General features: G+C 34.5%; 1 protein-coding gene across 1 annotated transcript in view; it reads right to left on the bottom strand.

Moving 5' to 3' along the window:
• Nucleotides 1-6,782, bottom strand: part of LOC148946608 (protein LSM14 homolog B-like) — a 37,009-nt gene extending 30,227 nt beyond the window's left edge. Inside the window, exons 1-3 of the mRNA XM_089096364.1 lie at nucleotides 6,773-6,782; nucleotides 5,605-5,786; nucleotides 1,755-2,022 (exon numbers count right to left, since the gene is read on the bottom strand). Coding sequence (XP_088952490.1) covers nucleotides 1,755-2,022; nucleotides 5,605-5,786; nucleotides 6,773-6,782 — 460 coding nt within the window. The remainder of the gene's footprint in view (nucleotides 1-1,754; nucleotides 2,023-5,604; nucleotides 5,787-6,772) is intronic.
• Between the last annotated feature and the right edge of the window lie 10,329 nt (nucleotides 6,783-17,111).

Raw genomic sequence — 17,111 nt, 5'->3', positions numbered from 1 at the left:
TTTTGTTTGACCCAGAACTGCATCATACATGTCTTTCCAGGTACTTTGAAATACAAGAGGGGAGGGGGTAAAGAATGCACACTTCTGTCTCCACAGGCTTATCAACTTAGTCAACTAGCCTAGTGAGCCTACCCCGATTTTCCAAAGCTAACCTAGCTTTATTTCAGGTAGACTGGATTTTGATTTAAATTAGCTCTTGAAAATGAAAATTAATGACTAATTAGTACTTACAGAGAAACTTCAGCTTTCAGAAATTATGCAGTACATTACTCATATCTAATATCCAATTGAAATTTTTTACTTTTTCATGAACTCGCCAGATACTAAACTATACTTGGTTCTAGTAAATTCTAATCTTTATCTATGCATATAGAATTACCAAGGTCCAATTCTTATAAGCTTTCCATTCTCTCTGATCTTTGAAAAATTTCACATCTCTAGTATGATCTTTTTTTTCCGGGGATCTCGTTGACTATTTGGGGAGGTTTTTGCACTTTCTAACCACTCTCAGGATTAAGAAATCACTCTTCAAAAATTCGTTTTTTCTACATTGAATATTTTAGCTTTAGGCATTGCAAGTAAAACCTTCATCATCAGCAGGAGTTGATGAGCATACCTTTGTTATTTATGGCACAAGCAAGATCCCTTATACTGGAATGACGTACACTTGGTCACCATAGAAAAAGCAGGGCATGCAAACTACCCCCGATGTCATTTTTTTCGTTGGCTACAGTCTATCAACCCCTTTTATTAAAGCAGGTGGTGTGAATTGATCAGATATTGTGAAATATCAAAACTACTATAATTAACAGATATATATGCAATCATTTTTGCAACATAAGACAGATTACATCAGGGGAAGTTAAGAATAGGGGATAAGTAAATTATAATATAATAACTTATAAGTAATAATAATAAAATAACTTATAAGTAATATTAATAGCTCAAAGGATAATAACTTATAACTTACAATAGGGGACAAACATCTGGAAGTACTCCCTTACGTTCCTGACGTAAAATTTGAGACAAAAACAACAATTAACAACATTATCCATTCAGGTCTAAAAATTAACGTTTTTGTCACCAAAAATGTTTTTATCCTTTGCTATTTTCCTGATGTAGAGCTTCATAGCTGATTACCTTCATACCATAGCTGATAGCCTAAAAATTACCCTTTTTCAATCAATTTCTTACGCTATAGAACTTCATAACTGACAAGACAGACCTTCTAAGAAGTGTGTTACGTTCCTCGCGTGAACTTTAAGGAAAACACAACAACTACCCTTTTCCCCCAATTTTTTTTTGTCCTTTACCATATTCTTTATGTAGAACTTCATAGCTGATAGCCTAAAAATTACCCTTTTCCAATCAATTTCTTACGCTTTACCATATACCTGATATAGAATTTCATAACTGATAGAACAGTCCTTCAAGAAGTGTGTTACGTTCCTCACGTGAAATTTGAGGGAAACACAACAACTACCCTTATCCCCCAAACTTTTTTTGTTATTTACCATACTCCTGACGCAGAACTGCATAGTTGATAGCCTAAAAATTATCCTTTTCCCACCAGTTTTTTTTTTACTTTTGGCATTTTCCTGATACTGAACTTCCTAGCTAATATTCCAATCTCTAATCAAATAAAACTTACACAAACTGGTTTTCATATCAAATTATTACTCTTGTTAATCAATGACTAATAGGCAATGATTTTAACATTCAATAAACTAACTGTTAAATCTATATTTCCTTACCAAGTTCGTCTTCACTGGGTCCATCTGGATGAGGTGGAGGCCCAACTGGTCCCAAATCAGTACCAATCCCGCTAAAGGTTATTGTTGACTGCCCAACTGAAGGTCCGGGCAATGGCGGCATCATATTCTGACCAGGACCCACTCCAGGGGCAAATGGGCCACTATAGCCAGGATAAGAATGAACCATCATAGGTCCAGGACGAATATGTGGTGGCATAACACCTGGATGATGAAGACCACTGGGAGGGAATCCAGTTGGTACAGAGGACTAAAAAAAACAGGAAGCATTTATATTTTAGATATTTGTAATCTATATTTTTCTATTTGGATTTAATTATATCCTCAACCACTTATTGTGCGTTTGGTCTACTGTTCATTCCAACGGTACAAGGGATGGGGTTGATACCCATACATCTGGTGGCATTTGTTCCTATTCATGCTTTTTTCTTACAGAGGTGCCCCAAAAAAGAATATGTTAAAAAGTAATTTAAACATTATTGATGATTCACATTTATTTAGGGAAACTGTTGAGCAACTGTTCACAAAGAGAACGTATTTTGATTATCAATTTATTGATACATTTTTAACAGGGATTTACAATGATATAAAACTTCCAGAGGTAGAGTATTCTGTTTTATTTATATATAGATTGATAATTAGTGAAATACGTGGTTATTCTCTAGTGAAATTGAAATACAGTATATATTTTGTATCGAAATACACGATTATTGTGATGGTATTGATGCCATAATTCTTTTTGGCGTTTTCTCATTTTTAATTCGTTTCCTGTAACTCTCCCAAGGACAAACTTTTCTTTATAGGGGTAGTTGGAGGAATTTTTTAGTATACGTGAGATTTTTCTGTATATTTTTTAGTATACGTGAGATTCGAATAGGATAACTTAAAATTTCACCTTAAAAAATAATCAAGCATCAGTTCCCAATGACTAAATATGGATATATATATATATATATATATATATATATATATATATATATATATATATATATATATATATATATATATATATATATATATATATATATATATATATATATATATATATATATATATATATATATATATATATATATATATATATATATATATATATATATATATATATATATATATATATATATATATATATATATATATATATATATATATATATATATATATATATATATAAATATAAATATATATATATATGTATGTATATATATGTGTGTGTGTGTGTGTGTGTGTGTGTGTGTGTGTGTGTGTGTGTATATATATATATATATATATATATATCTCCTTATTTTGAGGGTCACTACTCCTTGGGCACCATGGAATAATCAATAGTCATTGTAGGATTTGCTTTCAAAATAAAGTTGTCAGAGTAGTCCTGTTTGAAATAGCAGCATTAGAAGTAAGAGGAGTATAAAAAGTTGGACAAGGGAATGTCGTAATATATGAGGTCACAGTAGCTGTAGTAGAAGAGTTATTGGCTTTTTGTAAAGCTGATATTTCACATTTGTAAGTGATTCATTCTATGAAGTTAAATTCTCGTAAGTTCGAATTGCAACTTCTTATTTATTATTAGAATTCACAAATTCTTATTTATTTATTAATACCAAAAGACAGTAAGCTCTATCAAGCGTGTCGCACTAAACATTATAAAAAAGTGTATGACAATGCTGATAACATATTACACACATACAATTCTATGAAAAATAACACCCTATGAAAACATACAGGTCACAAAACAGCTAATACAAAAACGAAAGTATTCTCAAAACGGATTGTGATAAGACCTAGTATGAAAATCTGTAGAGGCTAAACTGCTTTTGAAACACTGGACCGTGATAGTTACAACTGTTTCCGATGGAAGTGCGTTCCAAGTCTTCCATACTAGGCTAGATAAAGAGTTTTGGCCTAACCTTTTCTGTGAACATGGTGGGTATATTTTATGTTGGTGTTGACGGGTACTACTGTATTCTGTAAAAGTGAAAAGTGAGTTGGAGTGGTATTATCAATGTTCTAACAATGCGGAATGTATTTATTAGGTCAGATCTATCACCTTGGAACTGAAGACTAGGCAACTGTAGTCACTGCATTATCTAGTGGTAAAGATATATTTCACAAATACATCAAGAAATGACAACACATAAATAAACAAGACATCATAAGGTCATGCTGAAAAAGGGTTGTTGAAGGAAAAGGCCAAAATTGGCCTTCAATCTAATTTTTATATAAAATATTTGATCTTAATTTATGTTCCTGACCTGTTGTTTGTTGTTCAAGTTAAACAAAACCATTTTCATGGTTTATTGCAACCAAGTTATTACACAGAGTTTGTTCACCAAGGTAAGGAGATTATCCAAAGCAATCTGTCCAAGGTGAAATGATGAAAATGACGCAAACTATAGACCTTACCAACCCTTGGTAAGTAAAAGACTCACTTTTATCAGCTGGTAGTCAGGGCCTCGGAATGTTGCAAATAATTCTCTCACTGCTAGGGGTCGGAGGGCTGCATGGTTCCTTAATACTCAATCTACTGTGACATTTTAGCCCTTGAAAATTAGGGACATATCTGAACAATCCCCCTAAAGAATAATGTAGTTTTGAAAGCATACTTTTTGGTTCCAGCCCCCTCCTCCCGCCCGATTTAGTTTCCAAACTTGTGCAATTCTGTACGGCTGCTAAATTTCAGCTTCAAGCAAGGTAAAGATGCCATGACATCTATCAACTGGAGTTTTCTTTATTTTATTTATCTTCTGGCAGCATATTCGAGCTTCAATCCCTTCTGCTTGTCCATGTTCCACACTTTCTTCCAACTACCTACAATCTTGCTTTCTTAGGTAGTAAAGTCTGAATTTTAGGCCACTGATATTTTTTAAATTCTTAATATCTCTATATTTTATAATAAGATATGTATTTTTAATATTCTACTCTCCTTTACAATCAGTAATTTTACATATCTTTGAACTGAAAGGTATAAGCAAAACCTACTCATTGCTTGAGCTTGGAATGTACCACTGTTACACATCACCACATCCCCTGCTCCCAAATATAAACCTTGAACTGTTTATTTTTTTGTAAGAAAACTTAACAATAAATTCACATTAGCCCATTATAAGTAACGGACATTCCCCCTTCCATAATCAGAATATTTCAAATGTTTATGCGAACTAACTATTTTTATCACTGAAAACATACATAGATCCACCAGTCATAAGCCTTAAGCTTTGTCTTTAAAGGAGTATGTTATAGAGCCTTGAAAGGGACAATTTTATTTCCTTTTTTCATGGATGAGTTTGCTCTTAAGGTATACATTCACTCTAAAACAAGCGATTTTGTTACAATCCTGCAGCTATAACTTACAAAAAAAAAAACAAAAAAAAACCAAAAAAAAAAAAAAAAAAAACAAGATGCTCATATCATTGGATCCGTTAGTCTCCAATCTTTCCATTCCCTAGGCCACAATTATGATATTACATAAACTTCTTATAGGAATGTATACTTTATTCCTCTAAAGGTATACATTCACTATAAAACAAGTGATTTTGTGACAATCATGTAGCTGTAACTTACACACCAAAAAAAAAAAAAACTCAGACCATTGGATTCACTAGTCACATAAACCTTAAGGCAGTAGAATTAATTTTCCCAGCCTGAAATGTCAAAATTACCACCTGCTTATTCCAGAGTTGTGTTGGCACACAGATTCTTTGCATGAATCTTGATAAAAAAAAAAAACTAAAGAAACTAAAATTAACCTTTGATAACTTCTAACTGACATATAATGAAGAGCATTTAAACAAATATTTACAAAGAAGGAGAAGATTTAACCCGAGACATTTACCTGAACTTGAATTATAGCAGGATCAATTGGTGCTGCTCTTTCAGGTGGAGGTCTTGCCTTTGGTGCCTCACATAACCTAATATCTTTGATATCAGAAGCTCTGAACAATATAAGCTCAAAGATTTCCTCTCTAGGTGCTACAACATGTTCTGCTGGTCGATCTTCTGTACCATAAGATTGTACTAGAAAAGAATAAAAAATCAAACATTAAAATTGACATATGAATCTACTACTACTAAGAACTCACTGAAACACCAAGCCACCCGAGGCAAACACAGCTATGCACACTCTTACATCCCAATCTATTCAAAGCTTCCCTCTTAACACCCTCCCAAGAAGTTCCAATTTCCCTTAAATGTTTCCTTACAACATCTGCCCACCCCATTCAGAGACAGTCTGCTCTTTGTTTGGTAAACAAGGACAATCTTTGGTAATCAGTGCAACTTCAAAATCTTTGAAAATTTGACAATATTTAGCACAAATCCACATTCCTCATCATCTCTGGAAGAATTGGAGCAAACAAGCAAACAAAATTGTGCATTGGCCAGGAATTATATATTTTTTTCTCATTTTAAACTTTTATTTTTGAAGGATAAATAAAAATGAAAAGTGGTGTTAGCTGCTGTAACCTATAAGAGGTTAAAACTTACATCTGTAGTACAGAAATAGCAACAACAGGTATAATTAAGAGGTATTTTAAGACTAATTTTTTTTTTAGAAAATAAATATTTTGGCTCTATATCTAAGAGCAATCAGCTGCAATTTAAATAGATAAATAAAAAATTAAAATATAAATATAAAATAGCAAATAGATAGATATAAAATTAGACTTACAATAGAATATGTAGCAATTAAAACCAAAATTAAAAACAGTCCTAAGCTAACATAATTTGTAAAAATCATTTTTTTTGTTACTATTAAATCATTTTATAAGCCAGTTCTAAGAATATTAGTAATGCTAAGACCTGTAAGTTTTAACAAGTATGCAGAAGAGTTTCATTCAAGAAAAACAGAGGAAATAGTATCAAAGGACTGATCCCTATAGCCTAGCTAGGATATACCATTCACACCACCCCATTTCTACTCAAAATTCTGACATTCTTTACAACTGAACAGTAGCCATGCCATAATTTTAATGGGAGTTTCAAATTGTTTGCCTAATCCTTACCCTGCACCATTTTGAATGCATTGCAGAGAAAACATAATCAAAGTCTATGGCTGATCATCACCCACCACAAACAAGAACATACCATCCCAGTTGGCATTGGAAGATTCAAATGCAGCATTTTTGTTAATTCATTTCTTCCAGTAGGGGAGGCTGGGGATGACCTGAACAGGATATTTTGAAACCAATTACTTTTTCTGTAGTTCTGACCATAATTTGCAAATCTGTTAAGACTACCTTCAATTTTTTTTAAAGGGGATTTTTTTTTAATTTTCTAAAACATCCTCTATTCATGGGGTTGGAAGGCTATAGTATTGGTTCACAAACTGAGCTAAACGATTATATTTGGAGTCTTTCAAATATGTATGAAATTATAAAAATTAAAAAACAGGCTTAGGATATATAAGAATGACAGTACAAGCACTAGAATGACATCCAATTTACTATAGTCTATACAAGCTAAGATTGTAGTCAGAGACTCATCCAAGGTTGGCTCTTTCTGTGGCTTTCAAGTTTCATCAGCAAGGAAGTTTCTATGTCATGTTGTTCCTTGCTGACATCTGCCTTATCTGGAACCTTTGGATACATGAATTTCTGTTCACTTCTTCTCATGAAAGAAACAATGAAATCACCTTGATTGATGCTTTTTATTTGAGCAACATAAAAATCTTTATTTTGAGTCACAATAAAATTGTTTTGAACCATTGAGTCATGATCAAAGGACTTGATACCTTTCAGGTCACCAAAATGAAGTAAGCCATCAGTCAAAACATTGTAGAGATCAAGAAATTTGCTATCACTGCTTTCAATAATTTGTGGTGACTCTCCATGCTCCTTTTTTGTGATCTTCTTTGCTTTTGTTTTCTTGTTGGGTCTATTTCTCAGATATGATGGTAATTATACCAGTGCATCCCCAATTGGGTACCTGGAGAAATCTGGGAAAGGTAAGCAGGAAGTGTGTTCAAAAACACAGGATGGCAGGCCCCATCCCTTCATTGCACTTCCTGGCTTAAGAGCCTTGAGACAGAAATCAGCACAACCGGTTTGGACTTTAAGAGTCTAGGGCTGTATCTTTTACCTTCTTTACCTTATTTCCACTTGTCACACAAAAACCCTAGACTAAAAGCCAACACAGATGGGAAAGATGAACATATTTAGTTGTGACTGTAGGTCTTCTTTTGGTGCTCCATAACTACTTGTCTGCCTGTAACTACAGAGGGCAAAAACGTTTGATCCAAAAAATATCCTTGTTGAATGGGTAAATCCATGTTGCACAAAAGGCAGACACTAAGTTTTGTCTCATTCTATGTCTTTCAGAAAATGCTTAAGAAGTCCATGGGAGGTGTTACCATTGACTCATCTGCTTTGGTTTAGTTAGACCAAGCAGCATAATGATCCACCACTTAGCATATAAGCTTGGAAGATAACTCATGGGAAGATGTATCCCAAAGGTTTATTGGCACCAGACACACTGCAAAAGCAGACTATTGTTACAGTCTCACCATATTCAATAGAGGTTGGGAGTGAAACTTTCTTTAACACCATTAGAGCCAAAATTTAAGATACAGGTAGAATGGTTGAGACTCCTGTCCCATCAACATTCCATATTCTGTCAGGTGTGTGCTTTCCTTTGACACTAGGATCAACACTTAAAAGTTTCCACAGCAACAAGGTTAAAGCCAGCAAGAACAACAAGGTTGTTCTTGCTTGTCTGGTCACTTTGGTAGATATAAGTGGTAAATCCTTCTTCATCTTAAAAAATAAGGTCAACCAGTCTTTTGACTTACTTTACTTTGTTTCTTTGACCAGACTTGCAGAGTAATGACAAGAGTTGTGGCATCTACATGAGGTTATGACATTGTGCAGAACTTGCAACAAGAAAACACAGAATCAAATGGAGAAGAAAAACTCTCCTGGACTTAGATTATACTAATGATTTTAGCATCTTAGAAGAAAATGTGAGCAAACTGAATGAACTTTTTGAGATTTTGCAAGTTCAGGGTGTTATGTTTGAAAATTAATGTTAATAAGACTAAGTCACTAAAGCTAGGAATAAGTTATGATGAAAAGGTGACAATGGGTAACAAAAAGATTGATCTGGTGGACAGCTTTACTTGTCTTAGTAGTATTATAGTAACAGACAGTGGTTGACTTGAAGATGTCAAAAGTAGAATAGCAAAGGCTCAGACTGGTTCTTCAAAGTTGAAAAAAAGTTTGAAAGAGTAGGAAGATAAACCTGCAAACCAAGATTAGTATATTGGAACCCACAATGATAACATCTGTCAAATATGGCTCTGAAGCATGGGCACTCCAAAGAACAGAGGAAGATTTGCTAGATGTTTTTCAGAGAAATTGCCTACAGAATGTTTTGAGTACCTAATTGACTGTCCATATTGCAAACAGTAGGCTGTACAAAAAGTATGGTTCATTTCCACTTTCTAGAGCTAAAATGAGAGAAAGGCTGAGATGGCTACACCTACTGCACATTCTATGGATAAAGGATGACAGATTGGCAAAAATTTTCCTTTTTGGCCAACTGTGTATGGGTAAATGGAAAGCAGGTTGTCCACAGTTGGGGTGGGCCAATTTTGTAAAGAAAGATTTAAGGGAAATGGGAGCATCCTGGGAGGGTGTAGAGGGTGGTTTTGAACAGATTATGATGGATGTAGAGTGCATAGCTATGATGGCCTCAGACAGCTTTGTGAGCTGTTAGTAGTAGTAGAATATGTTATAAGTTTTATATTGGAACATGTTTCTACATCCTAGTCTTAGCATGATACAATCTTGGAATTTTGCCTGGGGTTGTTTGTAATACTTACCAAATATTATTTGAGATAATCAATATATAAAAGCTTTGCAAGGTTTAACTTTAATAGTACAAAATGCAGTTAAAGGTCAACAAAAGACAGTGTCCTCTGGAAGACAAAGGAGTTGAGGTAGGTGCTTCAACATTCTTTCCAGGAAAATATCTTCTCAGGAGACCAATAAGGCTTTGGATGCATTCCTGAGTTTTATTGACTTAACTAATTTATAAAATATCAAAATGCCCCTAAACTAGAACTTTACTTGATCCACAATCATGTAAGACAAAGCCTAAGTAAGTATTTTAGCTTCAAAGTGAACCTAGTTTCTAGAATTTGAGGTAAAGGTGGAGGAGCTTACAGTACTGACCTACAAGAAAGGTTAATATACCACTCAATGCCTTTTTTATGCACTTTCTGAATATAATAGTTGTTTTACTCAGAAATTCAATTTTATGCCTTTTATGGATCCTCAAAGATGACACCCTTTTTTATTTTTTTTGGCTATATACAAGAATTTAAAAAAAACCCATCTTACTTGCGTATATCCAGAATAATTGCAGTTAACACATTTCAACTGCAACTTGACTATAATTTACCCCTAACCATCATAATATGCAAACATATATACTACTACTACTAACAACTCATCGCAGCACCAAGCCGCCTGAGGCCAACACGGCTACGCACGCTCCTCCTCCACCCCAATCTATTCAAAGCCTCCTTTCCCCACCGCCACGAAGTTCCCATTTCCTTTAAATCTTTCTTTATGACGGTTCCCACCATCTTTGCTAATAATACTACCAAGGTAAGTGAAGCTACCCACCTGATCAATCTTTTTATTACCCAATGTCACCTTTTCATCTTCACTTATTCCTAGCCTTAGTGAATTAGTCTTCCTAACATTCATTTTCAAACCTATTCTAGCACCCTGAATTCGCAAAACCTCTAAAAGTTCATTGATTTTGCTCACAGTTTCATCTAGGATGCTTAAATCATCCGCATAATCTAAGCCTAGGAGACTTTGTCCTCCCCATTTGATTCCGTGGTCTCCCATTGCCTTTCCTGCGCTCCTTAAGACAAAGTCCATAAAAATAATTCATAAGAAGGGGAATATAACACGACCCTGCTTAACTCCTGATTTAACACAAAACCAGCGGCTAACCTCATTTCCTACCTTAACCGCAGCAGTGTTATTCTCGTACACAGGACTAATCATGTCTGGTATACCATACAAGGATAAAACCTTTACGAAAGCTTTTCTATCAACAGAATCGAACACTTGCTCATAATCTATAAAACTGAGGACCAAAGGTGTTTGAAAACTCAGGCACTTCTCAATTATTAGCCTAGGAGTGAAAATTTGGCCGACACATTCTCTATTTTTTCTAAAACCACACTGTTCTTCTCTTAAAACTTTGTCTACGGCATCTCTCAGTCTAAAAAGTATCATATTACTAAGTAATTTGCTACCTACAGAGACCAGACTAATGCTTAGATAATTACCACACTCACTTTTATCACCTTTCTTATAAAGTGGCTTAATTAAGGTTTTCTTAAGATCGTTATGTTCTTCCCCTTTTTCAAAAATCATATTCATAATCTTCAGTAACTTATTTCTAACATCAGAGCCACCATATTTAAGAAACTCATTTACCATCCTATCAGCACCTAGTGCCTTATTATTTTTTAATCCTTTTAGTACTGTCATTAATTCTTCCTCACAAAACAAATCTTCCTTTATATCCAAGGTATCACAAACTTTGTCATTTTCATCTTTATCTTTTCCTGCAACTCTGTCTCGGTTTACCGAATTCTCAAAACGTTCTGGCCAACTCTCTTTAACACTTTCCTTATCGCTAATTGTGGCCCCATTCCTATCTTTAACTGGGCCAAGTCCGGATAGACTACTCCCTCTCAATTTATTAACATGCCATTACAATATTTTACTATTATGCCGTCTAGCTGCATCTTCCAAATCCTCGGCAATTTTATCCATGGCCTCCACTTCACACCTCCTTAGTTCATGTTTTAATACTTTCTCCTCTTTGTTTTCATTCGTTTTGTTGTCATATGATCTATCACTCAGATAATTCTTGTATAAGTCCCTTCTTCTTTCAATTAAACATAAAGCTTTTTAACTAATATTCTTAGCTGCAGTCCTAGCTTTCTTCCCTAAGACACCTTCAGCAACTTCATAAATTATTTTTCTAAAATTATTTCAACTATCTTCCACATTGTCAAATTTTAAACTCTCAAGTTTAGTATTCAACTGGTCCTGGAAAATTTCTCTCTAATTCTCTTCCTGGAGTCTACCATTAACACTAAAAAAAAAAATATAGCTTTAAATTTATTTATAAGTTTTACTTTTTTCAATTTAACAACTATATTTTTCATATAATTTATCACTATTCTTAACTTCATTATCCACCTCATTCCACAAACTTATACCTCTGTACACTAAGGAATGTTTTGACTAGGACGTTCCCACTAATGGAGTAGGCCTATATAACTTACTCTTTGCTCAAGTGTCTTGATAATGAAAATCTAAATTCATTTGAAAAATATTCCCAAAACAACTTGGAAATTGACCTCTAGCATGTTGATACATTAATAAAAGGGTGTAAAAAATCTTCAAGTCAAGCGGCAGTTAAAATTTTCTTTTGAATATAGAGTTGGTATACTGAATCACGTGCTCCTATCCTTATGGCTCTCGAATTGCTTTATTCTGAAGTATCCTTATCCGATCAACCACAGACGGGAATGTTCTAAGTCACACCAAAGGGCAGCATTGTAGTAGGGAAGGGGGGGGGGGCAGCTGCCCCCACATAGAAATTCAAATATACAGTAGATATTAACGAGAAATTTTGGTATGTTAGAATTTTTCTGTTGGATGCTCACTGGTAGATGGTTGAAAAACCTGGAAATAAACAGGAGTTCCCAAATATTGTTTGTGAACTCCTTTTAGTACTGTTTGTGCTATTTGTGCTATTTGTATTTACATTTCGAAATTCAATATTGAATTTTGGTCCGATATTATAGTGTTCCAATACTTTCAATTGTGATATTTGATATCGCCTAACTTTAAATTTTTGGATTGAATTCTTAGAGCAAGAAGCTGTTATCTAACCATATGTCATTTGGGATTTTGAAAAAAGGCAAAAGCACGGGCCACCTTTTTGCCGTAGTTGTTTCGAAGGATTGGCGCAAATTTTGATATAACCAGGACCGTCTTTTTGCCGTGTTTGTTTCAAAAGATTGGTGCCACGTTTGAAATAACCAGAAATAAAAGATTAAAATATTCGCCCAAAACTAATCCAATTACACTTAAACGGACCTTACGCGTGTCGTGTTGTAAGCCGCGACACGCGCTAAATGTTTTTTTTTTGCTGTAGCACCGAAAATTGCTGTGTAGCACCCAAAGTTGGGCAATTTTAGCAGATTTACTCGTGAAACATGACGCGTTACCTGATAAAATAAAATCCACTACATTGTCCAGTCAGAGTCAAGAGTTAATACATAATTTTCTGAAATTAAAAAAAGATGGAAGCTTGAAACAGAAGTTTTTGAAAGACAAGTAGTGTTTTCTATAGGTTTTTATGGAAAAAAAAATTATGTTTTAGCATAAATTGTATTTATACTAAAGCCTGCTATTGGCATCTAGCGTGGGCTATTTGCTCATAATTTATGTTAGTGCCAGCTGAGTACGCTGGATGGCATTGGTTGTTTGTATGTTTTCTTGAGAGACAAAATTGGGTTTCCTCCTGCACCTGCAGAGTGGATTGCTCTTTGCTGCTCAATACGGGGTTTTACTCGAGTGTTTATTTCAAAAGATTGGCGCTAAGTTTGGAATAACCAGAAATAAAAGATTAAAATATTTACCCAGAACTAATCCTAGCACACTTAAACGAACCTTGCGCGTGTCGCGGTGTAAGCCGTGACACGCGCTAATTTTTTTTTTGCTGTAGCACCGAAAATTGCTGTGTAGCAACCAAAGTTGGGCAATTTTAGCACTTTAAGAACTGACCTAGGGGCAATCCTGTACACGACACTACCTCGTGGTATTTCAAATAAAAATAATGAAAAGTACCAATAGATATTACCGACACAACTTCGTCTCCCCCTCCATCACATAATCGCCCCCCCCCCCTCCCTAGACGAGATTCTGCCTACGTTCATGAAGAGCAGTAGAGAATATAGGGCTGAATCATTGAAAAATGCAATAATATGATGTGGTATATACTGTCTCATTTTCTCAGCCTTTTAAGTCACACAAAACATATCGACTGCAATTAGATAGGCGCTATCATCCCCCGAATCCGTATTACAGGCACAACATATAAATATTCTCGGACAGCAAGCAGGATTTGAGAATGACCTTTACCCCTTTCCCCCAAAAACCTCCTTCCATATTTATGGATTAGTAAATAGAGAGCTAGGAAATTTGTGCATAAAATTTGAGGCTCAAGCACACTCTTCCCACCTGCACAAAAAACCAACGGGTATCTTCCATAACAGCTGATGCACAATTATACATGCAAATAAGAGTTTCCCTTGTTTTGTTTTTAAATACAAGGTTCTTGCACCTTTTGGGCAAAGTTAAGTCTCACATCTTCGTCCAAATGTGGAGAAAAAAAAAACTAAAGTTGTGGCGGAGAAAATTTTTCTTATTTATTTGCATAACAAAAATCATCTTGAGCCAAATATAAAAAAATATTAGAAAATGAATTAAACAAAACGAAAAAAATTAGCCGTGTGAAGAGCAGAATTGCAATTCCTTGCGACGCGCGAGATTGAACCAAGGAGTCATCAATCGTGAACCTTGGCTTCATTCACTACGCTGTCACAAGGTACATGCTTCTTTAATTTTTCTAAGAGACTGTTCACCCACTTTTGATAAAGCAATTATAATGGTAAAGTTCGTTTTTTTGGAGAGGGGGACATTGTTTCATTTTATGAAACAATTTTAATCTGTAAATCTGAAGATAAATCCGTAACATTAATCCCTCAAGGCTTTGAACAGTCTGGGACTAAAGTGAGTTTTATTAGGCATAAAAATATACGGCAATTCAAAACTTATCACTGAAAATTTTATAAATACTAGTCTCAAAAACTAATAAATATTAATATACTTATTAATTAAGTAATTTAAAACAAAATACTAATAGATGCCTGGGTTCTGTGAAAGTACCCACAATACATTCTCAACATATTTCTTGAAGCTAAAGGTTTCATTGTTGAAATTTCCTAAGTACTTTACAAATCAACTACAGTTCATTTCTCCTTCAGAATAAGTGATACTCTTGATCCAACGATAATAGTTAGGTGTAAGCTAGAATATGACATGAATACTTTCTAAGGGATTGACCTATAGTTCGTTAATCATAGAGGTTGATATTTCATCAAGAGATAGCGTGTATTTCTGAATCAAAAAATTTCTGACCACCCAGATTGAAGTCTGGGTTTATGACAGTGCATGAATTACAAGATGAAAATGAATTAAAAATTAGAAAACCTAGAAGATGAATTGAAAATCAGAAGTAGATAAAAGGAGTTTTTCGAGAAGAAGGTCTAATGCCTTCTTTGGTTTGGACTATATATTTGCGCATTATGGGGTGGGGGTAAAGTGTTTGGAGAGTGTGAAATCAGAAAACAATTCTTACTTAATGATATGCAGAATAATTTTAGCTAACACATTTTGCATGCAGATCCGCTGTTCTTTACCCCCCCCCCCCTTAATGTGCAAATGTGTAGCCAAATGTGTTTCTAAAGTATTATATTCTTATCATACTTAGGTAGATTTTATTAAGATTAACCTAACTTGACTTCTTGAGTGGTAGTGGGTATATCATACAAGTACCAATATAGAAAACAGCAAATAACAGAATAATTTGACTCTAATTTTTTTTTTACCTGGATTGAATTCAGACCTTAATGTTTTTGTTCTGTTGCTCTTGTAATCATAATGATACCATCACTCGTAATACTTATCCCTTTTTAGGTGCAAAGAACTTGTCTGAGAGAAGGCTCATGTGGGAGTTAAATGCAGGAACAATTTTTTCCCTTGACTATTCTGGCTACCCCTTCTATCAGTTATCTGATCCGATCAAGTTTGGTTGTGAGTTTGGTCGACAGTTGAAGCCAAGTATGGTCACAGTGGTTACTGAGCAGGTAAGTGAAAAAGAGTGGAAATCAAAGTGAGGAGCACTTTCTCATAGTAAAGAACAAACTCTTGCCCTTTCAGTTAAACCCCCCCCCCTAAAAAAAACGAGAATGTTTGTCTGACTCGTAAACACGTAAACAAATGAATATAAACAAATTTTTGATGCGTCTCTTCAAGTTTTTTTTGTACACCCTCTCCCCCCGAAAAATATCCTGGATACGGCCCTGTGTGACACCATCCCTCAATCTTTCACAGGTGCAGAACGCTGAGAAAGTAATTTCAGTAACTAAAAAAAATAAAACGAAATTTTTGGCAAAAACTGCATCATCATATGCATGATGATGCAATCCACTTATCTTTCGCCAAGATAGGATTACACAAGTATCTTTTGAGAAGTTGATTCTTCGGGGATATTTGGGCCATATTACCAATGGCACCATATCACCTGGCATTTTTTATGGCGAGCACATAAAGCAAAATATCTCAAAGCTCATACATTAAAGCAAGTTTTGTGACATAATTCACATTTGCCTATTAAGTAACTTGATTTTATGTCATTATCACAAATTCAATAATCACACAATTATGTATTTGAGACTTTGACTTTATTGAATATAAACAAACAAATAAAACACAACTCAAGGGCTGATCAATGATTCCTTGGGCCTGAATGTAGCCCCTGGAGAAGATCGAGTTTTCATTTCAATATATCACTGATTATTGACAGAACAATAAAGTGTTAAACTTTGAATCAGAAATAATACTGGAAAAAAAGGCACTGATAAATACTGAAAAAAGGCACTACTGAAAAGGCACTAGAGAATACTGAAAAAATACAGAAAAACAAAGAAGAGAATCCTTCAAAACATTTTTCATTTGTACTAGTAGAAAGAAGATGTTTTTATTTCCGGTGGAATAGGCTACCAGAATCTTTTATTTCCCGTGGAATGCTATTCCATAATTTCACTCCAACTTATTTTATAGAAAAAGCTGCTCTTTGCGTGTGACAAACATCTTAGATAAGAAAAAAAATATGTAGATGACGACATTGGATAAACATGATAATATGACTCTTAATTAACTCAAGTTTGCGTTAATTAAACTTGCTCCTAACGCAAGTTTATCGGATCAACCTATTTTGCCCGCCCCCTAAAATTTTTTTTCGGATCAACCTATTTCGTGCCCCCCCCCCGCTAAAAAAAATCCTGGATCCGCCCCTGCTCCTCGTATATACTATTAGATCATTCAACGCGCTCTCCATGGTCTTAAAATTGGTTTCAACACTTAAAGCTCGAAATGATAAAACTGTGTCATCTGCGAATGATATTGTCAAACAATCCTTCATCAGATTTTCCATATCCTTGGTATTAATGAGGTA

This window comes from Artemia sp. Qi Xiang Cuo, chromosome 11 (assembly GCF_049724085.1).
Source record: "Artemia sp. Qi Xiang Cuo chromosome 11, ASM4972408v1, whole genome shotgun sequence".
Classification (NCBI taxonomy): domain Eukaryota; kingdom Metazoa; phylum Arthropoda; class Branchiopoda; order Anostraca; family Artemiidae; genus Artemia; species Artemia sp. Qi Xiang Cuo.
The sequence above is the reverse complement of the archived record's forward strand: the minus strand, read 5'-3'. Positions and strand labels throughout refer to the sequence as shown.